Here is a 25,264-nt window from a genome sequence, read left to right on the forward strand (position 1 = left end):
AGACATTTTCTACGGCTGTTTTTTACTTTTTTTTGAAAAATTTTTTAAATTATTTTTTAATATCAGTGTATAAGGAGAAGAAATTAGTATTATCCGATGAACTGTAAGATTGTCTGCTTGGGGTTAATACAAATGAATCAAGATTCATTCAGGACCCCTCTTGTATGCGTGGACTAGGTGAGAAGGAAAAATCACTGTTCAGGATGTCTGGTGGATTTAATAAAATGAATAATGAAAACAAAGCAAAAACTGAAAGAAGTCAGATTTAATAATTCTTTTTATTTTAGAGTTGATGATATAAGCTATACGATGGAGTAATACTATAAAAATAAAATAAATAAATTATAAACTAATATTTATAGCCTTTCTAAAAGGAAATGATAAAAATAAATGTACGATTCAATCTACATTAAAACTTATGTGAAAATATATTCTAAAAACGTCTTAATCCATAAGGGCGATTCCACGGCTTTGGTGCATAACTTATGCAATCAACTAATACAGGTGCTTGTTGAAAAATATTCTGTGAGTATGTATTCATGTAGGTTAATCTTATTACCAGGAACGAATACATAGAAATAATTTTACTCATAATCATATAAAAGCCGGAGTAAAATAATAATTTCTAACTGCCCCTACCTCATAAGTCCATTGTTCTATTGTATATAATTCGAGTTTATAGTTAAAATCATAAATTTGCATTTTCAGATTACTAATATGGCTGTAAAACTATTATCGAAGTATCCCAGCCATAACTACAAACATCAAAGTTTTACAGCCAAAATTTTACAGCTCGCAAATTTTTTTTATCGAAGTTTCACAATAATAAAGTTTAAATTGTAGTGATCCCACAAAAAAAAATTTTCCGCATGAATAATTATACATTAAGTTTATAATATATCACTAAATTGCTTCATCCGAATGAATATTAAGATGAATTATCCATTAAGATGAATTATATATGAATTATTAAATGAATTATCTGTTAAGAATTTTAATCCGTTATTAAAATTAACATCAGAAAGAAATTGAAAAAAAAATCTCCATATTAAAAAAAAGTGGCTGCAGCTCTTTTTCAGGTTGACTATCCACTTTATCCATGGTAAAAAAAAATTTTATACAAATATTTATTAAATTCTTTTTACGAAAGCACATAAATAGAACGATCACGTATATTTAGTTTCATGGAGAAGAATTAGTTTGGAAGATCTCATTTCTGCATTCCAGTTTCTTTTCGTTATCTTTTGTTCGTTTGTAATCTCTAGTTATGAAGCCTGTAAAACATAAAAAAATGTTACTTGTTTAACAAAATAATAATAACAATAATAATAAAATTGAATAAATAAATATAGCTTTAGCTGCAGTATTTTAGATTAATTTTCTTATATTTATAAGAATTTAATTTTTATTAGTCGTCTCAGGGGAGTTGTTGGCTCATATTTAAAGTATGTTGAAATTCTTCGACTTTCTCAAAGTCAGAAATTTTTTCGTTTAACCTTCCAAGCGTTGGTAAAATTGTATGGAAATTTGCTCACTATGCACTACTCATCCATTGAATAATATGGTAGAAACCAGCTTTTTAATGCACGTAAGCTTGCAGCAAAACTTTTAGGAAAAGCCGAGACTATCCCCCAGAGAGTTGAAAATGAAGCTGTAAACAGGGATAGCCTAGTTGGTAAGACGTTGGACCCGTGTTCGTGAGAACGAGTATGGTAAAATAAACATTTGTGATGTGACAAGGCTTCTCATTGCAACCATTAGAGATGTAGTTCAACAGATTTTGTTCAAATATTGTTTAGGGTGAAACAAACTCTGATTTTTTTTGGTTGTATAGTAAAAAAATAAGAGTATATAGAAACAATGAATAATATTCACGTTATACCAAGAGAAATAACCAGTTAAACATTTATTTCATTTTATTTTATAACCGTAACTGAACAGCAAACCCAATTTTGGGTTTTCGACTACTCTTATTCAACTTCGCAGGCGTGTAACTTTGAACCCAATCCAGAAGAAAGGAAATCCTGGATCAAGTATTGGGAGAAATTTGCGTTCGTGGAAGACTTTTTGATGGAACTAACTCTCATTTGCGTTACATGGAGATGATAACCACGAGAACTTCCCACGGTTAGCCTGACGGTAAGGAGACTTTAATCCCTGATACGTCAACCACTGGATATTTTACGCCAGCACTATGGTCAATGTGAGACGGGTGCGTAATTCGAATTGACCAGCCATCGGTGGGATTCAAACCCAGATTATTTCATTAGAAGGCGAGAGCTCTATCCCCTGTGCCACCACGGCTCAACCCGTTAAACAGTGTTCTTAATCTTATTTGGATGCCTGCAGGTGACTTCATCGTAGGTGAATCTTGGCATTTGTCAATTCAGAAGCCAATCATGTTCGGCACACACGCGTGATGTCACTTACAGGTATCCAATTAAATTTGATTTCAATAAGTTAGGCGTTGTCACTTTATTTCTTCTCAAGTTGCAAGTATCCAATTACAAGTAGAATATTGTGGAGAGCTAAAAGTATACCTGCATAAATGGGAGATAACGTGGGCATGCTACCCCGTCTTACATGTAAAGTATGAATGGTGAAGAACCAAAATATGTTTACATTAATAGGAGGCGCATCTTAAAAGCAAGACACTTCGTAGTAGGTTTTTAAAGCATTATAAAAAATAACACTGTTTATTTTATAGCCAAATTACAAAACATCGTTCAAAATAATTGATCGTATTGTTAAAACTACACGTAAAAGTTCTTCGGTAATAATTGTATTATAAAACTATTCTAAAACAGATTGTATACTAAAACTATTCTAAAACTGAATGTATACTAAAACTGCAAGTAAAAGTTCTTACTTGATATAATGCAGCTAATGAAGAAAATGATGCAAATAAAAACATTTGACCAAATTGGCCCTTTCGTATCTAAGATTGTTGAAATAATTTCCGTCAGAATAAGACCAAATAGCTGGAAAAAAATCGAATTTTTCACTATATATGAATAAAAAAAGAGCATGAAAGATTTACTAAGGAATTTAACTGATTTCATAGTTTAAAAAAATTGATAAATATACTATATACAGAAACTTAATGCAATTTAATTACATATAAGAAAAAAAATTTTACAAATAAGAGAATTTTAACTTATTGATTGAGTTATAGGTATTTTTTAAATGTTTGGCTCTAATTTTTAGTATAAAACACTGATCGATAACATATTTAAAAAAATTTAAACATTTAACATTTAATTTGGATTTTAAGATGATATTGCATCAACAAATAAAATGAATGAAACAAATGAACATGTTTTTTTTTTGTTTCTGTTGGTTGAGGAATATGTTTTTTTTTTGTTTTTGTTTCCGTGGGATGAGATTTTTAAACAGATTTTAGATAACAGATTTCGCTGCATATTACAATAATAAAGCCAAATTATTAGACAAACTATAGTTTTTTAAAAATTACATGTTTTGCACGAGTTTATATGCAATGCTTTTATATTTAAACATACATGTAATGGGTGCTTACTGATGAGATTTTTTATATACTTTCAAACGTATTGTATTACAATGTTAACCAATTAATACATGGACGTAAACAAGTGCAAACTAGTTTCAGTCACGTAAAAACAATAAAGCTGTATAGTATCACCTGATAATTAAGATTTTGCATAGAATCTTATAGTGCGTCTAATAATTTTGCCAGGGACTGTATAACAGAAACTCGAGTAAACGTTTTCGATTAAATGTTTTATATGGAATTAAGTAAAATAATATTCGAGTTGATAATATATTTGAAATAGTTTAAGTTATATGGGTTTTCTTCATAGCAAGTGCATTTCAAAACTAATATGTTTATACAAAAAAAAAAAAAAAAAAAAAAAAAAAAAAAAAANAAAAAAAAAAAAAAAAAAAAAAAAAAAAAAAAAAAAAAAAAACTTTATTTTTTGAAATATTAGCTTTTTTGAATCATATTTAGTCTCATAAGATAAATGAAAAAATGCATAGGAAACAATACTTCAATTATCTGCATAGCAATTTAAAACTCGCAAAAATTTCTACTTTTTGTACATTAAATACTACTTTTTGTAAAAATTCTACTTTTTGAAAAAAATTCTAATGACAAAAGTCGATTTCTCGGCCATAGATGGCGCTACTGGAAAAAAGAACAATAGCAGTTCCATGCCTTAATGGCCTACGACAACAAAGGAAGTACTTTTTATATGTAAAAACTCTTAAAAACTTTTGAAAAATATGTAAAAACTTTTGAACTATTTGTTCTCTTTACTTGTCCATAGTCAAATATAATTTAGTTTATAAATGTAGATAGGAAACATTTTGTCATTTATTTAGATAGCAATATCAGATGCTTAAATTGGTACAAGTGCAAATTTGTACTTCTTGTACTTAAAACTCTCTGAACTTTTAAACTATAATTTTGATCTTCTCAGGATTCGTTTATGTCTGCCAAAAAGAAAAACATCCCAATAAATGTCTATTTTGAATAAATACCCAAAAATTGCCCAATAAAAAATTCAATTCTTCCCCTAAAACCATCCCCATTTCCGTCAAAAAAGGGAGGAACTTATAGAGGGGAGTTGAAGAGTTCTTAGGTATCATTTACAATAATACAACAAAGCTTTCTATTTAGAAAAAAAAAGGATTTTTTGAAGAAAAAGTTTATTTTTTCTCGATTATAAATATCTTTACATAAGATTTAAATATAATTTCGAGAAAAAAATAAAGATTAAAACTTTCCTAAATAGTCTTAAATCTATTTAAGCATATTTTATTTTGATCAAAGTATGGGAAAATAATATTAAAAATAATCATAAATCTTACGTTGGTCGAAGTCATCAATAAATTTCCTGATATTACTTCTGAATCGGGATATGTAACTTCAATGCCATATTCGAATCCAATGGGTAATAAACTTGTGAGGAAAAAACTGAAAAGTAACTGTTCGTTACTTATACTATTTATAATTTTTCTTAGATACACTATAAGTACAACAAAAAGAAAATAAAGTTGAATTATGTGACAAATTGAGATATAAAAAATAAAAATAAACCGTCAGTTCATTTAATTCATTCAAATCAAAAGGTTCAATTTAAATTTAAGCTAATAAAGACAGAAAAAATTTAAAATTTTAGGTCATTTCATTTTTTGAAAAAATAGTCATTTCCCACTTACTTTTTAAAATTTTTTTGAAATCTACTGAGGTAAATAATTTGTAAGGACTGAGAAAAATATATGGTCAAATCCATCAGGATTTGGTAAATTTTACCGTGTTTCTGGTTCTATGGGAACACCATAGAGATCGGTAATTTTTACCGAAGAACTTTAGTAATGATTTCTGAAAAAATTAACAATAAAATATGGTTTTATAATATGTGATAAAATTTCATAAATTTGGTAATTTTATCATGAAACTTTAAACCAAGTCTTTAAAAACATTTACTCTGTTAAATGTACTTTTCAGTTTTGTATTTTNTCGATTAAATAGTCTTTGAGCAGAAGTGATGTACGATATTGTGGATAGATCCCGATTACAATATTAAAGTTCAGTTACTATTATTATTCAAATAAAAACATTAACAGACTGCAAATTTGAAGGAGATTTAATTCTTAAATTATGAATACACTTGCTCTCAATTTTGTTCCAGGTTAACATGTAAGCAACCTATAATTTAATATCAATCTTTGATCAATATTAATGTTTGTGTATTATATGGTTGTCTCAAGTAAATAATGAACTTATTATTGTTAGAGGATTTGGAACAGTTTCGATTTTCTATTTCTCATTTACCGTTTGAGAAATAAAACGATTCCTCCTTTAAAATCCATTTTGTTATTCTTATTATTCATTCAATTATTCTAATTTGTTTTGGCTAATATTTTATGCTTCATTAACTAAATTCTCTTAATTTTTTCATGATTTTTTAAAATAATAATCATTTGCTTAATTGTAATCAAGAGGTTTATTTTTAAAAACTCACATAATAGTAAATAAATTCAAACATATATTAGTTACAAATAAGAGATAAAATATTATTAATTGCACTGAGAAGAATCATTATTCAGAATATATTCCAAAAAGAAAAGCACAATTTTGTTACAGTATTATTAACTATTATTTTTATTAATAATACTGATCCTTTCTAAGTTTTGACTACATCTAACTATCCATGCATTTAATAAAATAAAGAATTTGTGTGTCTGCTTGTTGGTATATCGGATTGCGCGTATATCGTAATCACAAAAAATGCAGCGTTCAACATGAACCCCATTGAGAACAATTGTAAACAAATAACAAAGCCCGTTTTTTGATTTTTATTTCACAGACATTTTAAAAAAAATGGAGTTTTCTCATTGGCTTAGCAAATTTCATTGTTTTAAAATAAACAACAGACGATTCAGTCTGGTCAAATATTTTAAAGATAACATCAGCCATGCTTGCTAACTTATACCTCTAACCAAAAACGTCATTTAAGACTCTTTCTAAAATACTTAAATAGTTTTTGTTCGTAATGCTAGTTTATATAAATGATCAATGGGATGCTGGAAGCATAGATGGAATACGTCATCTAATTGGTATTTATAAAGTTATCTGAAACCACGTGCTTATTTTGTTCATAATTTATCCTTTTAAAACGTGTTACTGTAAAACGAAAAAATTTAAAATCAACGATAATTGAAATAAAAAAATAAGTTTTGAACTGAAAAGCAAAATTAATTTAGAAAGATGACTAATTCATGTAACATAAAGAAAAACACCAATATTATTATTGGCTCTATTTTGGTAATAGTTACTAACTAAATAATAAACGATGCACTGAAAAGGAAAAATAAATGGAGAAGTAAATGGAGAAATGGCATTTAGTTTAAAAGAGCGTAATTTGTGCAAATTTAATTGTTAATCCAAAGCAATTAATTGTTGTCAATTAATTTTTCTGGAGTTATATTACTTTATTTTCTAATTTTGCTTGATTTATTGATTTTCTATTGTTAATTATTATTATTATTATTGTTATTAATTTTGGTAACAAGTACTAATTGAAATGAAAAAAATAAATTATGAAAAGCAAAATTAATGAGGAAAATGTACTTATTCGTTACGGAGGATCATTAAAGGTCGCCATACTATTATTGACACCAATAAGGCTTAATTTTAATAATCGTCTCTACTGGCCTCATGGTAACTGGTGCAGTTTCAACAGGTAATAGATATACTTTATGTAGGCGCAAAGTAGTTTAAGAGTAAATTTGGTACCAACATCAACACTGTAAATTTTTATTATAGATTTTTTCGGCCCTATGAAGAAATAAGTACAGGTGTAAGAGGCTTGATTGTGATTAATATTAAATATCCTGAGTTGCCTAGAGCAACAGCATTATGCCGGATGATACTGAATACAGTTATTCTTTAATTTCATAGAAGAAACTGCCAAATACGTATTTTACTTAATCTAATACCGTAAAGCTAACGAGGGGAGCAACAAATAAAAATAAAAAAATATTTAAAAAAAATATGTAAATTGTTTTAGCTTTATTATTTGTCTCTGATTTTGTTTCAAAGTTTTGTATACGATTTTGTAGTGTAGTTCAGTACTGCTTGTTGATGCATATTTTTTTACCCCGTGTGAAGAATGGGTATTCGTAAATGTGCGTCACTGAAAAGAAACTGATTTGGTATTATTCTTCTACAAAAAAGTTTAAAGTTTAGAATTAGAAACATATTTCAGTTACCTCAAACCAATTCTTTTTACTCACCAATGGTTCATGACAATCTACCATGAAACGTTTTAGTCATTGGTTTTTCATGATTTACCAAATTATGAAGAACACAAGCAAGTTTTTATCATTGCTGAATTTTAAATAGAACTAGAACAAGTATGTAATGTTTCCAAACTCTACTTACCCCAGTAATCCTATCATCAGAAACTGCAACCATAAGAGTTTGATAAACAGTTGTATACTGAAAACGACATACAATACCAGAGAGAAGGTGCATATTCCTAAGTATGTTTCTCTGAAAAAAGCAATGTATAAATGATAGTATGAGAAAGCAATAAAAATACTATATTGCTAATCTTAGAAAATGACACGTAGCTTACCTGCTAAGAAAGGAGATCCATAAGAGTATTACTACTTCATTATTTATAGTACAGTTAAGATAACTGAGATGTGGTGACAAGACGGGTCTCAATAATTTCTGCGACAATCGCTTCATCAACAGGTCGTTTCATCAACACCTCTTCGATGAAAGGCCACTTCATCGACAAGGTCATTTCGTAGATAGACCAGTTAGTCGACAGGGTTGTTTCATCGGCAGGGTCCTTTCGTCGGCAGGGTTGTTTCTTAGACAGGTTCCTTTCTTCGACAGGCTGAAACGAAACTGTTGATCGACTACCTTGACGACAAAATGTCATGCCACTAAAAGACTTTGTTGACGAAATTGCCTGGTCAACGAATCACCACTGTCGACGAAACGATCCAATCGATGAAATGACCCGTCGGCAAACCGAGTCTGTCGACGAAAGTACCTTTTCGACGAAATGACGTAGTCAACGAAATGAGCCAGTTGACGAAATGACCTGTTGGTTTACCGACCCTGTCGTGGAAATGGTATGGCGATGAAAGGGCCTAGTCGATTAAATAGTCTGACGATGAAGTGATTGTCGAGGAAATGAACCAAACCCGAGAAAATTAGGATATCAAAAAATTCTACTGAATACTACTAAAACTTTAAGCAGCCTCTTCTTAGTAAACTGTAAAAGCTGCAGAACTTTTTACGTCGTTTTTTGGTAAGAGGAGGAGAAATGTAACTATCACTGTCTTCAGAGATGAGAAATTATTTTTGGTGTATTGTCTCATTCTTAATCCACTGAAACTCAAAAAGTAATATTTTCCAATTGTACATGTTTTCATCCTTTTTCTAAAGTGTTTGTTTTTATTCGATTCAGGATGAAGAGATACATAAGGAACAATGCCTCACCCATCTGGATAACGATTAGATAGCATTGACAAAATTGTGCAAAAATAGACAGATTTAAGTTATCTCCTTTACTACCCATTCTTCCTCCTCCAAAACATGAAGTTTGAGGTAATGCATCTTTTTATCTCTACTAAGAGGAGGGTACCATCTTATAGCTGGGTGGAAATGGGTTTCTTAGAAGCCAGTGCTATAAAAATTTATTATCAACTTTTATTTTCCAAAACAAATTTAACTCTGAAGAGCGGAAGAAATAAACAATCTATAAAGTTAATAACACTCTTGTTTTAAATGTCGCTCGCTTCAGAATGTTAAAAAATCATGTCAGTCAGACATCTAATTTCTTCCATACCGGCATTGTTGTATCTCAGTTATTGTTTTCGTCAACCTATAGCAGGTTGACATTTTAAAGTATAATTTGAGCTAAGTTGTTTTAACTGCATTGTTGAAAAATACTGGAGTGCTCGTGTACTGATAGTAACAGTTTTAATTTTGCATTTTTTTTAATAACCGTCGTTGAACAGCCGACCCAATTTTATGGGTTTACGACTACTACTGTTCAACTCTGTAGCTTTGTAATTTTGAACCCAATCCAGAAGACAAGGGAACTCCTGCATAAAGTATTGGGTGAAATTTGCCTTGGTGGAGGACTTTTTGATGGAGCTAACCCGCACTTGCGTTACATGGAGAGGAAGATCACGAGAACCTCTCGCGGTATAGCCTGACGGCAAGGGGACTTTAACCCATGATCCGTCTACACTGAGGATATTTCACGTCAGCACTGTGGTCGGTCCAAGACGGATGAGGAATTCATATCGATTGGGATTCGAACCCGGTTCGCCTCATTGGAAGGCGAACGTTCTATCCCCAGAGCCATCGCGGTTCTAATTTTGCATTTGTCATTTTGACATCAAATGAAATTATTGATAAAAATCTTATTACGTTTAACCTTTGTGAAATTCCACTCACTTGTATTTACGTGTGCTATCTAATATCCATCCTGCTATGATTGAACCAACTAGCCCAGTAGCAATGAAGATTAATCCCATCCATCCAACTTCAATTTGTTTTTTCTACACATAAAAAATACCGATTAACTTAAGTAATAAAAAAGTATGTATGTAGTCTTAGGCCAAAATTTATCAAATATAGAGGGTAGCCTAAAATAGGTAGAAGATGTTTTAAAACCCATAACCGAAAAAATATTAATTTTGTTTTGAAACAAAATTGCTGCAAATTTATGTGGTAGGTCATACTTTTCTTTTCAGAGCTCCTGTTTTTAGTTTAAATTTTTTTTTTGACATGTACACAGTAAAACTATATATAAAAGAAAAAGTAATTGAAAATCCCTTCTCACACAAAATTGATAAATCTTTCTAGAAATGAAAACCGCATTACGATAATTTTGAAATCGTTGCAAGTAAAGGTCATAATTAGAGGACAGGAGCTGAACAGATTGAAATGCCTGAGAAATAATGGTAGAAGATACTTGCAGCGCCATCTGTGGAAAAATATCTGAACAAAAGCAGGAATTTTGAGATAAAAAATTATCCCCGAGTAGTAGGCGCCGTCGTATAGGGGACGGAAGTGACGTCATCATGGAAAGTCAAGGGGTGCGTATTTCTGCCCGACCGCAAGTTGCTTTTTTCTGCTTCAACCGAAAGTAGCTTATTTCTGCCCGTCTGTAAACCGGAAGTTGCTTATTTCTGCCCGTGTTCTTATTTCTGACCTGTTTTAGTTTCGGTTTCTGTTTTTAATTTAGTTCCGTTTCTTAAATATTATTTTCATTTATTACTTTTTGAGGGTGGCAACAGTTATTATTTTTAATATTAGTTTTTAAGGATGCCAACACTTATAAACTTTGTTATTTGGGGGAGAAATTGTATGTTATTAAGTAATGACGTCATCTTTTATTACATAATAAATAAAATGATATCATGCTTTAACTCTAGTGGCGCCATCTATGTGGAAATAAAATAACTTTAAATCTATTTTAATATTTAAATCTGTTTTATTATTATTTATTAAATATTATTAACCCTTTGTATCACCGCGTTACATATCTGCAACATACATGAAAATTCAATCCTATAATGAGGTGGATTTACCTACAAAATCGAACTAAATTCAGGTAAAGAAAATATCCAACTCGCGGGAACCAAGTCTTGGTTGTTGTTGTTGTTGATGCTGTCCAGTGATGCTTGACTTCGGTGATCTGCTGGGAACCGTGCCTTAACGATCAGTCCACTGCGGGACACCAAGTCTTGGTGCAGCTGCCAATATTGTAATGCGTTTAGCAAGAATTGTTCCTCGACATAATTGCAGGATATGCAATTTTTTTACAACAATCCCCTTGATTGTATATTTGGCTAAGGAGGGATTGAAAAATGCGGTGTGAGACCTTGTTACTATAAAAACAACAATTTCAAAATTTTTCACATGAAGTTTTAAAAAATTTGAAGCATAAAAATAATAATCTTTGCAACCGTACATTTATCGACGAAATAAAATTGGGCGGTGATACCTGACATGTATGCGAGCGGGGCCACCCGAAATCCAATTGTTTTGTAAATTTGTAATTACTCGAACAATTTTTTACATACAAACTTCTTTCTCTGTGCAAATTAAACATAAGACTACATACTTTAATGCTCTATGTATAGAAAAAATTATTTTTTTAAATTAAAATGAAGTTTNTCTAGTGGCGCCATCTATGTGGAAATAAAATAACTTTAAATCTATTTTAATATTTAAATCTGTTTTATTATTATTTATTAAATATAATTAAGGCTGAGGATCGAACTGACGCCAATCAAAAAGCATTCGTGGGTCAGTGGTTATGATATCCAACTACTGACCAATTGACCATATGAGTTCGATCCTCAGCCTTAATTATATTTAATAAACAATAATAAAACAGATTTAAATATTAAAATAGATTTAAAGTTATTTTATTTCCACATAGATGGTGCCACTAGAGTTAAAGCATGATATCATTTTATTTATTATGTAATAAAAGATGACGTCATTACTTCATAATATACAATTTCTCCCCCAAATAACAAAGTTTATAAGTGCTGGCATCCTTAAAAACTAATATTGAAAATATTAAGTGTTGCCACCCTCAAAAAGTAATAAATGAAAATAATATTTAAGAAACGAAACTAAATTTAAAAAAAGAAACCGAAACTAAAACAGGGCAGAAATAAGCACACGGGCAAAAATAAGCAACTTCCGGTTTATAGACGGGCAGAAATAAGCAACTTTCGGTTGAAGCAGAAATAAGCAACTACCGGTCTGGCTGAAATACGCCCTCCTTGACTTTCCGTGCTGACGTCACTTCCGTCCCCTATACTACGGCGCCTACTACTCGAGGATAATTTTTTATCTCAAAATTCCTGCTTTTGTTCAGATATTTTTCCACAGATGGCGCTGCAAGTATCCTCTACCATTATTTCTCAGGCATTTCCATCTGTCCAGCTCCTGTTCTCTAATTATGACCGGGCACCGGATCCGGATAAGCAGAAATAAGCACCCCTTGACTTTCATGACGATGTCACTTCCGTCTTCTTCCGGCGCCTACTACTTCCCCGGTTACACGAATTTGTGCCAAGAATTCTTTTTTCTTACGTAAATTGTTTTTCTAGTGATGCATTCTTGAAAATCGTCAATTCGATTTTCAATATTCAAAATTCAAATGATTCTAATATTAGTTGTGAAATATTTTTTCGTAATACCTTAACTAAGTGCAAGTGGAAAGGAGATAGTCAAAAAGATTTCTCAAGTCAAAACTTATTAGCAAATTATAATAATGCCACGATACGACTCAAATATTCTCTTTAATAATCGAATGAGCGGCTTATTGTAATGCGCTAACATAGTGTTACAACGCAATATTTTTTTATAACAAACATAATTCTTTTGAAAAAGGAGTTGTAAATTCTGTTCTTATGGTATTTATTACATGGGATTAATTTTACTCTAACATTAAATATTTTGTTAATGAGTAGCAACTATACACTTCGGATAAACAATTATGCAATTCTAAATCAAATTTCAGATAACATCATAATTATTCTTAAAATATACTTCATGAGTTAAATTTAATATAGTTTTTTTGGTGACAAATTTGAAAAAATTCACAACATTTGCCCCCTCTTTTCTATTAGTGCCAAGCTTGAATTCTGTTGGGTGATTCAGCACAGAGGTTACAAAACTAGAGGATATAGATAGAGCAGATCATAAGATTGAGATTTGTATCGCAATCCATGACCAAAAATTTTACTATGGATTGATAGGGGTACTTCCATATTATAGACTGAACGTTCGCACTCATTTGAATTGGTTGAATTGGTACTTTTAAAGCAAACTTATTTTAATGTTTTCTGATACTACTTGAAAGTTGAATTCAAATAAAGGCACAAATTTATCTGTTTTAGTTTAGTTATTTGGAAACTAACAGATCTCGTTTAACAGATCTTGCCAAGTCAGTCAGTCATGATTAAACAGACACATGTGTATGCAATTTTTGACAATGATTAATAGAAAACATAAAATCAAGGTTATTCAGATAGACAAAAATAGCAGTTCAGATACGTCTATGTACAATAAAATCTAAAATTAAAATAAGCATTTTTAGAGGTTGCTATTCTATTTTCGGCCCTTTAATTGTGAATAATATATGTTTAGATTGTATCAATGTTTAAATTGTATCGATCCTTTAGATTCCTTTAGAACACCCTTCTAACCGCTTTCGGCTGAATCACCCTGAATATTTATTTCTAGTAATACTTACGGGAAAGTAGCGTAGTATCAAGTCGTTTAGAGTTGTTGCAAATGCCATGTAAGATCCACACATCATTCCTGAAATATAGTTGGGGCAATTGCATTTCAGAAAATGGTTCATTCATATTCTCTTAAACAACTTAAAAAGTATTTTGTAATGCTATTTTGCAAAGAAAATTAAATATTTCGGAAAAAAATCATTCAACTAAATTGCAAAATAAGTAAAGTTATAAAAGGATTTTTTTATTTATTTTTCTGCCATTATTCTAAGGAAATTTTCGTTACGTCTTGTTTATAAAAAGAAAAAAGTCCTCCTGTATAACACTTACTATAGTAAACATTACATCTTTCAATTCTGTAATTACATATATGTTGCCAATTAACTGCGACAGTAAACAATTTTGTTTTTATTAATTTTATGATAAGACATCTTCGCGTGTTAGTATCAAACGGATTTTTTTAAACTAGAATAAAGTTTTAAAAAAAATGAATAAAGCTGGTTTGTAAACTTCCGCATGCATAATGTGAATTGAAATTTTAAGTAATAAATATTTTCCTTACCGTACACTACAATAATCAGAATAAAATGCACATTCTTCAGCATTTTCAAAATAGTTTTCACTCTAGAAGTTGGTTTTTTGGATATTTTTTGAAGCTCATTTTGGTTTGGTGGATGTTGTGGGGCACTCTGGAAAGCTGTAAGAGATAAAACTCAATTTTTTTCTCAAAACTCAACTTAATTTTTGTAAAGTTTACATATATATATTTTTCATTCATATACATATATTAGTTTTTTGGTATAAGATACTTACTCAGTAATATTAGGATAAGCAGAGCAGTATTTAAGACAGTGAGTATGAGTGCTACATTGCTCTTCCCCTCTTCTATTTCTCCTTTCTTCTTACAATCACTGGTAACCAACATTGGTGAAAGAATGAAAGCTACTCCAATACCTAACTACCAAATAAAATATTTAAGGAAATGTATGATTGTAATGTAAGTGTATGATGTAGATTTTTTATGAAGATAGTTTCAAAATTCAGGAAGGTATATAAAGAATTTCCCCCATGATCGATAATACTTAAGGACTGTGGTGTCATAAATTTACAAAAATGTGAGCTTTACCAAATGTTTACAAAAAAAGCGCGTCAACGCCAGCTGATGCCGTACCATCTCCCTTTCCACGAGTAGTGATCTCGATTTCAACCAATAGCTTGATCCGGCGACTTTGAAATTATGTCGCTCGTCTTTCTTTCTTCCGCCGACCGGCCCGTGTAGGAGTCAGGGAACTGGCCTTGCATTAGAAATGTTCTGGGTTCGAATCCCGGGCAAAGCATGGATGTTCTTTCATTCTCTGCACTATATGTCCTTACTGTGGGAGCAAAGTTGCCCCTGAAAAATTGGCCAACAAATCTGCCCTCCAGATGCCTGTATGACGAAAGGTCATTCTCCAATTCGGCATTGAGAAATTTTTTTTTCTTCCTATGAGCTGCAGTGCCCTCTAGCTACTTACACAAAAAGGAAACGATTATATTGATTTGATTGGGGCATTATGCGGTTTATAATTGTCTTTGTCGTATTTGTGCCTATTTCTATACTATTATATTTAAAACATGAACAACTAAACATTTCCTTACGATTTATAATTCTGAAGTTGTGTTTTATTTTATTTATTTTAACAAAATTTTTTGAAATAAGATTAATTTCTGTTCGTGTTTGTAATCCTCTCTTTTTTGTACAGTTCATTTGTGTGGAAACTTAAAATTATCTAATGAATTCCTTATATTTTATCTTAGATTTTATTAATTCTGTTATTCTTATAATATAGATTAGTTCTATTATTTGTAAAAAGTGTTTCAGACATATTTTTATCTACTTCTCTTTATTTGTGCTCCATGATAAATTCTTTTATAAGCAGATAAAAGAAAAGTTACATTAATAATTTATCGAAAAACATTTATGTACTAACTAAATGTTTTATAGTTTTTAGAAATTCTTATTCCATTATAGGTGCCTAATCTAGGTAATCTAGGTTTCCCCACCCTCCGAAAGGGCTAAGTACCCTAATATCACCATGCAATGCATACGTGGCATTTAATACACAGCCTTTATTTTTTATTATTTGTTGTATATTCTGGTGCGGCTTCAAACTATTAGATTTACAATAACATAAGCAAGGAATCCAACTCACTGAAAGAAAGGTTAACTATGCATATGGCTTCATTGATAATTTCAAATTTAAATTATTGATTCTTGTTGAGTTTCCATTACTTAATGTTATAGAAACACGTTTTAAAAGCGTAAGTATAAATGTAAGAAACACATGGTTTCATATTTCTTTTAAAATGCGTGGTTTTATATACCTTTTAAAACAATTTTGGTGACGTCATCATAATATGCTGTAAAAATATTAACGTTTAGTTAACTTGTAATGACCTAAAAAAATGAATTTAAGGATAAATAATGAATGAAAGCTTGCGATAAAACAAATTTTTGATTGATTGAAAGGTACAAGTCATGCTAAAAATATTTATCAAAACTTATGGAAATCTCTTTCGTAACTAAGTAACGCGAGACGGTGATCGGAGAAAGTTTTAATGCAGATAGTTATACCCACTAGCTATTTCAGAGTTGCAGATTTATATAAGGTACATACAAGTATAAACATTCGACTTAATTTACAGAGATTTATCATTTGAACAGAATTAAAGAAAAATAAAAAGAAATGGCCGACATCAACAAAAATATGATGAGAGATACTAAATAACATAGTGAATGCAGCATTCCTCCGCCTTCCTCAATTGTGATTTATAAGATTCCGGTACTATTAAGACACTTGATTACACACTAATATTACTACACTGGAATATTAATTTGAAACCCTTGCTCTCAATTTTGACTCATGTGTAAACGAGTACATGATGTTAGAAACGGTGTGAATGAGAACTAGTGCAAATGGCTATATTTTTGAAATTGATAAAAGAATTGTAAATCTTACTTGGTTTCCAAACACTCCAACGGCGCATGCGCGGGACAATTCGTTGCTGGGAAACCATTTTGTAGCAACGAAAGGGGGAATGCCTATAAGTATTAAATTGGAGAGAGAACAAACGAAAGTACTCAACAACACAAAAGGAAACCCGTTTGGTTTCAGTCCACAAAACTGCAAGGCACAACCTGAAATAAAAATTGTCTAAATATTTTCTTCAGCTCATAATATTTTACAAATGAATGCATGCACAATAACCAAATTCAAATGCAATTGCAAGTAAAATGGTAAGTACAGTACAGAACCCGTTATCCGGAAGTCAGAAAACCGGAAAACCAAAAAACTGGAACGAAATTCGATAAATTTTCCCGCTATTTTTAAAATTTTTTTTTTTGCCTTATAAGATTTTAGGATTTTTCTTTCTTTTTGGAAAGATGTTTACCTTACTATCATTTTGGAAATAATCATTAGTGTATTACTTCGTTTTTTCTTCTTTTTAAGATTATTCCCAAATATTATTTTTTTTAGTTGGGTTTAACAATAAAAAAAACGGCTTTTTGTAGCGATTCAGAAAACCGGAAAAATAAGCTATCCGGAATAGCGATGGTCCCGATCGTTCCGGATAATCGGTTCCCTACTGTATTTCAATTTCACTTTTTAAGACTGTTAAGACTTTATAATTATTCTAAAATAGCTTTAATTGTTGTTTTTTTTTGTTTTTTTTGCTCTATTTGAAGCTTTCCAGCTTTTTCAAAAAAAAATTTCCATTTTTTTAAAAAGATTTTTTTTATTTGTTTTGCTACTAAGAATTTTACAGAAAAGATACATTTTCAACACATAAAAGAAATTACTATTACTTAAAACATGACTTCTAGTACACAAAATTTTTTGAAAATTCAACCATAGGTTTGTCTAGTTCTTTATTTTTCATACAAAGCAAATATTTTACTGATGAACACAAGATTGCAGAATACTATAAATAAAAATTACATGCTTCTATTAACTAACGTAATTTGTAATTAAAATTAATCAGACATCATATGCAGTATCATTCAAATGCAGAAAATTCATTTATTATAAGAAGAAGTAGAAAAGAGTTTCAACAAGAAACAAAAAGAAAAAAGAAATATAACAAAGACGACCAAAAGGCCAATAAAAAAAAGCGAGAATTGGAATTTGATATCTGCAAGGAATGTTACGTGGGGTTCAACCAATCAGGTTCGACACACACGCGTGTCGTCTCTTGCAGGTATCCAATTACATCTGATCCGAAAATTGATTCACCGTGATAATGAATCCAATTCTTAAAGTTGTAATGTTAACATGTTAACATACCATGCACAATTATGTGACTAGTGCAAGTTACCAATTATCATCCGGTCTTTCACTTTACAGATTCTAACTGAATTCATTAAACAATTTCACTTCAAACTAGCTACTTTTTATCAATATATAAAAATTTGATATTATAGACAGTTAACTATTGGTGTATAGATTTTAAAAATTCCTAATTTGCGCTGTTGGTCAAACTACCTTCAGAAGGTGTACGAAGTTTTGTTGAGTTTGTCTCTTAAAAAATTTATTATTAAAATATTCTATTATATATAAAATGGTTTAGGAACGATACTTTTCTTTAACAATTCAGGATTGAGTTTTTTTTCTGTCTGCTTGAAGTGAACCCCTTAAAACGTAACAATAAAAATGGTGATGGACATAAGTTTTGAATCTGTATATTTATTCGAATAAATTACTTCAATTTTGGAAGACCTAGTTTTCATAAAGAATAACTCAAATATTCATGAATATACAATTAATGAAAAAGATTTTAATTAAAATAGAATTCATAGTATCTGAATTACTGTGGTTTTTTAAACAAATTTACGCAAAGCAAACAACACAATAAATTTAAATTTGTGGTTAGGAACCACTTTTAATCTTCCCCAAACATAATTTCCCAAAATAATGTTAGAAAAAAAAGCTAAAAGTCCCATTTTTGAAAAATTGAGATTTTAATCTAGTGTTATTTAACTGTAAAACGCTAATTTATTTTATAAACTCTTTAAGTTGCTTAAATATTACCGAATAAAGATACTGATCCTTTAGATGTGGCAAAAAGTTCCAAGTGCATTTGGAACAAGCAGTTGACAAAAAATCTTTGAAAGACTTACTTTTGGCAGCAAATTAAACTAATGCTGTTAAGAGAATAACTAAAACCATTACAGTAAAATTAATTAAAATAATGGTAAATTTTGAAATTCTTAAAAAAGTTATACCCAGTATCAAAACAAGTACCATCTTCTTAATAAGTGCCGAAAAATAGCATGATTTGTGTGTCCAGTTTCAGAGTGTTAGGAAGGAAAAACTAAAATATTACTACATAAACAGATTAAGTATTGTTTCCGATACATAGGAGAAATGATTTAGAAGTTATAAGAGTTTTAATACATATACCCTACCTTCCCTTAAAGTTTATCCAACATTTTTGATACACTCTGTTTTTATAAAAAACTAAAACGTATTGACGTTTCTTAAATGGATCTTCTAGTTTAAAAAATAAGTCTTACGTTAGGGAAATAAAGAACAATACAAAAAGTAATTCTATAAGTAATTAGAATACAATGGGTAGAAGCATCAATAAATTTTTACCTATTGTATTAAAAAGAGATCCTAAAATGACTGTTTTTCTCAAGTCTATGCGGTCAATGATTGATGAAGTTGGAAAAACAAGAACTAAGTAGACAACCATAAACATCATCGATGTCCAATTCACGGCATGATTTGAAACTCCATAATAACAGGTGTTCATATCTGCCATTGCAACATACTGTGTATAGAGCAAACCACACAAAAATGACAGGAAGGAGAACAGAAATAGCATCCAAAAACGTCTTTTGTAGACTTTGATTTCAATTTCAGTTGTGTTGCAATTTTGGTCGAAATTAGCAGCATTGGGATCGATCTTGGATGTAAATTTCGCGACCATCTTAACTATTAATGACTTTCACTTGATGGATCTTCTTCAACACTTATTTAATAAACATGTTATTTTTTCGCTGCTTTCGGACTTAAGCATCTTTTAAGAAAAAAGTTTTCTCTGAAGTTTACGCACCTAAAAGCAAAGAAAATAACTATTAATGAAAACTGGATCAATTTTTCATAAGAATTTATCTTAGCATTTCACACATATTTAAATACACTGGTGTAAAAAATTAAGAGAATTTGCAGACTTGGTCGATTATCTCTAGAACTGCAGGACCGATTTTAATGAAATTTGATATGTAAATACATTGATGCAATACAAAGCAAATAATCATTCAACAATACACACTCGTGATCGTGCGTAACAAGTGTTGGAGCCGAAAGGTATGAAGTTGCCACAGGACAATTCAGGTCAATTGCCACAGGAAATGAACTGCCTTATTTCAAGTATGAAATCACGCTGCAAGGCATTGTATCTCTGTAAGAGGGGACCATACCCCCCATTAACCCTTTTTTTTGTTTTGTTTATTCTGCAACCTCTGTTTCATACCTTCCGACACTCCAACGATTGTTACGCACGATCATGAGTGTGTATTATAATTGATGAATGATTATTTGTTTTGTATTGTATCAATGTATTTACATATCAAATTTCATTAAAATTGGTCCAGTAGTTCTAGAGATAATCGACCAAGAATGCAAAGTCTCTTAATTTCTTACACCAGTAGGGGAGAGTGGGGTCAATTGTAACATTTTTTACTTAACTATTTTTAACTAACAAAAAATCCATGTGGTTATCAGGAAAGTACGACAGACGAGTAAAGTAGACTATCCTCTACAAGGAAAAAAAAATAAATACCTTATTTTAAATGTTATTATATTAGTTATTAACAATTTTTGACAGTCGTGCACTTGTTACAATTGTCCCCACTTACGGGGTCAATTGTAACAGTTCATAAATTCAACTAAAACATAGTTAATTATACATATTATCATAGTTGTGATATATTTTTTTATTGATCAAAATAGTAGTGATATTTTAGGAGTAAAAATAATAATGAGCAGAGACCTAAAGGGTTAAACTTTTAACTTTAAGGGGTTAAAAATTTTAATTTATGCTGTGAAAGGTGACAAATAAAATAATGCACATGCAACATAATATAAATGATATAGGAAACTATTGGTGGTTCTTAAAGAGTTAAGTAATGGTTTGTAAACATAAGATTATTTATTTTCAGCTGTTACAATCGTCCCTTTACTTATTGTTACAATTGTCCCCAAGACGCCATTTCAGCTTCATTTGTTAAAAACAATGCTAGTTAATTAGCAAAACTAATCTTTTTTTTATTGAAATGTTAATTAAGGTGTCCACTTACATATTCGGTTACTAATTTTTATTTGTTTAAACAAAATTACTTTGTTACAATATAATATTCTAATACCAAAAAAAGTACTTGCGTGGCGTGAAAATATCTTTTGTGATCTAACTCTTTCAAAAGTACATAAAAATGATTGCCATCGGGGGTGTACATGTAGATTTATTAAATACACCTTATGCGCCACCTAGGAACCAAATCTAGAACCCGACACTCGAAATTTTTGCTCTGTTACAATCGTACCCTGTTACAATTGACCCCACTCTCCCCTACGCATCTTATTTTTGTAATTTAATTAATGTTGCGACGAAAAAAATCACATTGAATTATTATAGAAAAAAACATTAACACTATTCAGTGCGACAAATATATAAACTTATTTGTGGAACTGTCGAATTCGGATTTAGGAGATATATTTTAAATAGCAATCAGGTGATATTTTGGAATTCGCTCATGAAATTTTCAGGCGGCCTCTCATAAGAGTTTTACAAAATTCCGCGACGGTTTTGGGGGCAAAATTGGGGTAAAAAGGTGCGAAACTTACACATGGATGTTAAGACAAATTATTTAAATATTGTTTCCGATATAATTTTTCACATTGAATGGAATAAACTCAAGCATGAGGCAATGCGACTAACAGATCAATAGTTGCAATTATATTTATGATTTGTAATTGATATTATAATCTGGTAACAAAAAAAAGTTTCTGATTGTAGCTTCTCTCGCTTGAATCAAACGAAATTAAACGCGAGGAGATGGGACGAATAGTATAGTCGGTTTAATAATTTTATGTTTAAAAAGTAGATCCAAACAAGGAAAGTTTCGATTTTAATAAATTTTAACGCTACATCTGATGGAACCAAACTCGAAAAAATAGTTCCATTAGATCGGAAAAGAAGATCGGATCGAAAGAAAAAGGAAAAAAACTTTTTTAAATTGTAATTTTTTCTCTTGTAAGGGATTGCTGCTGTTTCGTTCATTCAATTTAACTTTATATTTTGCTTTGCTGCATTACAAATTTGGAAATTTAAAGTTGCAAAGGAGTGAAACAAAATATTTATTAAATTTGATGGAATAAAGATAATTTTAAAATGTGAGAATTAGCTTGAAAACTCTAATTTTGTTGTTTGTAAGAAAAAAATACAATTTTGGTCACTTTGCAACTACAGCAATGAAAAGAAAAGCCCAATTTTAATTATAAACTTAGCACAAGCTGTTTTTTTTTTTTCAAAATTTCTACTTCGCAATTTTTTGCATTTTAAGTGCTTTTTCTGCAAAATTTCCTAGCTTATTTTGCTTTAAAAATGGCAATCCAATATAGCAGAAAAAGCTATTTATCTCTAGTTTGAGTTCATGTCGAAAGTAACAAGAAAGTGAGAGATGTTGCCAGATATAAATCTTATCATTTATATAGAAATTTTTAAAAACATTAAATACTTAATTCATGAGAGATAAAAACCATTTCTTGTTTAAAAACACATAATGTTAGTTAACGAGTAAAATTGCTATCTATTTATTTTTATTTATAATGCGTCCCACTTCCTGTTAACTTAAAATAAAAGAATTTCAAGCACGTTTTATTATTTTTTCAATTCAGGTAATCACTCATTTCGTTATTATTTAACAAAATGTTCTTATACAAAATTATAATGTATAAAGTTATAATATATTTACAGTTGACTAATAAAATGTTCTTCGTTTTCGTTCTTGTTCTTCGTTCTTTAAAGGGAAAAGCAACGTTAAATGCAAAACAATCACTGTATTAAAGAGCAAGGAATACAAGAAGCGAAATCCTCTAGAAATATTAAAAAAATATTTCAATACTCTTATTATCGCATTAAAATGTACCTATGAACAAAATATTTCTTTAAAATTTAAAATCTTTAAATTGAATTGAAACTTAATTTCGTAAAATAAATGAAATTACTGTTAATTTGTTTTTTCATTTTAAATTATCCCAATACAAAATTTTTAAATTCTAAAAACAGAAGTTTAATAACGAAAATAACTTTTAAAATGCTTTAGGTTCATAAATTAAAATTTCATAATTAATCACTCATAATTACAATCACATTTAAATTTTATGTTTCCATTGTAAGGAGTTTCACAAATCCTGCATCTTTTTGTGAACGAAAGAGCGAAAGATATTTTAAAATCCAAATTTTTAGTTCCTAAGACAATGTATATAAATGTGTGGGAAATATTAACTGTGTGTATAGAATTTGGTCATGTCTTTAATAAGCCGATTTTTAGGGTGAAACGATGATTTAAAGATAATCTATTTCAGTTTTTTGAATTTTACTTTCTCTTGAAAAGCAAAAACAACTACAACATTGTATCATAATATCAGTTTTTCGGACCATAAAACAGTACGAAGCAAACTTCATTCAACAATAAGGTGTTAAATAAGGTGTTAAATTTAATTTAATAATAAGGTGTTAAATTTAATCTTGTTTCCATAGTATTAGGTAATTAAGTTTAAAAAAGATTAATTTTCATGATATACTACCATGCTATTGAAAAAAATATATTTAAACTTGTTTCTGTTCCAATCCATCTATAGTATTAGATACTTAAGTTTAAAAAAGATTAATTTTCATGATATACTACCATGCTATTGAAAAAAAAAATATTTAATCTTGTTTCTGTTCCAATTCATCTATAGTATTAGGTACTTAAGTTTAAGAAAGATTAATTTTCATGATATACTACCGTGCTATTGAAAAAAAAAGAAAAAAGAAACGTAAGTGCTTCTTGTTCGATTTCGAGGAAAGTGGTTTGACAACTTTTTTCTTACCCTTGCCACAGCTATCAACAATAAAATATGAATTTCAAGAAAAGTGGCTAACTTTTTCTCAACCAAATGCTCTCCACAATAAAATAGAATTTCGAAAACAGTGGCTTCACTACTTTTTTTTCATTTTGTTAATGCTCTAATAAACAATAAAATATAAATTTCGAGAAAAGTGGCTGAATTTTTTTTTTACCTAATGCTGTCAACAATAAAATAGAATTTCGAAAACAGTGACCTCTCATGTTTTTTCTTGCACTTTATAATGCTGTCAATGATAAAATAGAAATTTGGAGAAAATTGGCTTAAATTTTTTTATACCCTTGCTAATTTTGTCAACAATAAAATACAATTTCAAGAAAAGTGGCTTAACAGCCATTTTCATACCCTTGCTAATGTTGTCAACAATAAAATAGAATTTCATAAAACTGATTTTAAAAAAATTATTTTTTGAATTTTTCTTTTAGCAATTTGTAGCTTACCATCATGTAAGAAAGCCGAATATTATGTAATATATCTTAATTGTAAAATAGTATTTGTCTTCTAATGTAATTGGTAATAGTACATGTTTAATTGTAATGTTTATGTTAATAGTATATATTTATTGTTATAGATCGTTTAATAGTATCTGTCTACAAGTAATTTAAAGATAATTTTTACAATTTTACTTTGATGCCAATTGACAGAGATCCAATTGATTCAATTGATTGAGAACAATTCTTCAAATTGTTTAATCAATAGTTATTTAATATATTTATTTCAAAATTTATTTTAACAAACTGATTTCCTGATTAAACTACATATTTCATACAGTTTTAGAATATGCATTGGAAACTTACCTAAGAAACGCTAGCATCTATTTCTGTAAAATTTATAAGAATAAGATGAGTATTACTATCGTGATTCTCTTGAAGATTACCTCCCAAATCAGATACATAACTTATGCATTACCATAAAAATTTCCATCGTGACTTTTCAGAGGAAAAATGAACGCACAAAAATAAAAATAATAAAGATTATGACATCACATCTTCAAGTACTTCCTTTGTCGACTCACCTTTTGTGTTTCTCAACTGCTTACATTCTATTATAAATATTTATATTTAATCTATTTTCTGCGAGTTTGACCATAAACTAAAGATTGTTATCTCTTGAGGTTCGAGTGCAAATAAAATCCATAAGGTAATGAAAATAATTTAACAAAAACGCGTTTTCCAAGTACACTAAGAAGAGGAAGATATATTTGTTTGTCCCATGTAAAACAAAAGCTTAAAGAGAATGTTTTTTTTTTTCGAAAAACGCGGGAAAATTTTAGATAATGATGCAAGTGAATCTCAATT

The 25,264-nt window shown here is 29.8% G+C and overlaps 1 protein-coding gene across 2 annotated transcripts; it reads right to left on the bottom strand.

Moving 5' to 3' along the window:
- Nucleotides 1-259: 259 nt before the first annotated feature.
- Nucleotides 260-24,915, bottom strand: LOC107440791 (choline/ethanolamine transporter flvcr2a-like). Of its 2 annotated transcripts, none has more exons than XM_043040616.2 (11): nucleotides 24,764-24,915; nucleotides 19,425-19,887; nucleotides 16,788-16,966; nucleotides 14,602-14,746; nucleotides 14,351-14,485; nucleotides 13,800-13,867; nucleotides 9,974-10,077; nucleotides 7,931-8,041; nucleotides 4,852-4,957; nucleotides 2,870-2,981; nucleotides 260-1,274 (listed from the first exon to the last, which is right to left on the bottom strand). In XM_043040616.2, the coding sequence occupies exons 2-11, from the start codon at nucleotides 19,759-19,761 to the stop codon at nucleotides 1,183-1,185; spliced, it is 1,389 nt and encodes a 462-aa protein (XP_042896550.1). In that variant the 5' UTR covers nucleotides 19,762-19,887; nucleotides 24,764-24,915; the 3' UTR covers nucleotides 260-1,182. The 2 variants fall into 2 exon arrangements, with proteins under 2 accessions (XP_042896550.1, XP_071034796.1); XM_071178695.1 differs by lacking the exon at nucleotides 24,764-24,915 and adding an exon at nucleotides 22,808-22,928.
- Between the last annotated feature and the right edge of the window lie 349 nt (nucleotides 24,916-25,264).

The sequence above is a fragment of the Parasteatoda tepidariorum genome, chromosome 3, assembly GCF_043381705.1.
Source record: "Parasteatoda tepidariorum isolate YZ-2023 chromosome 3, CAS_Ptep_4.0, whole genome shotgun sequence".
Lineage (NCBI taxonomy): Eukaryota > Metazoa > Arthropoda > Arachnida > Araneae > Theridiidae > Parasteatoda > Parasteatoda tepidariorum.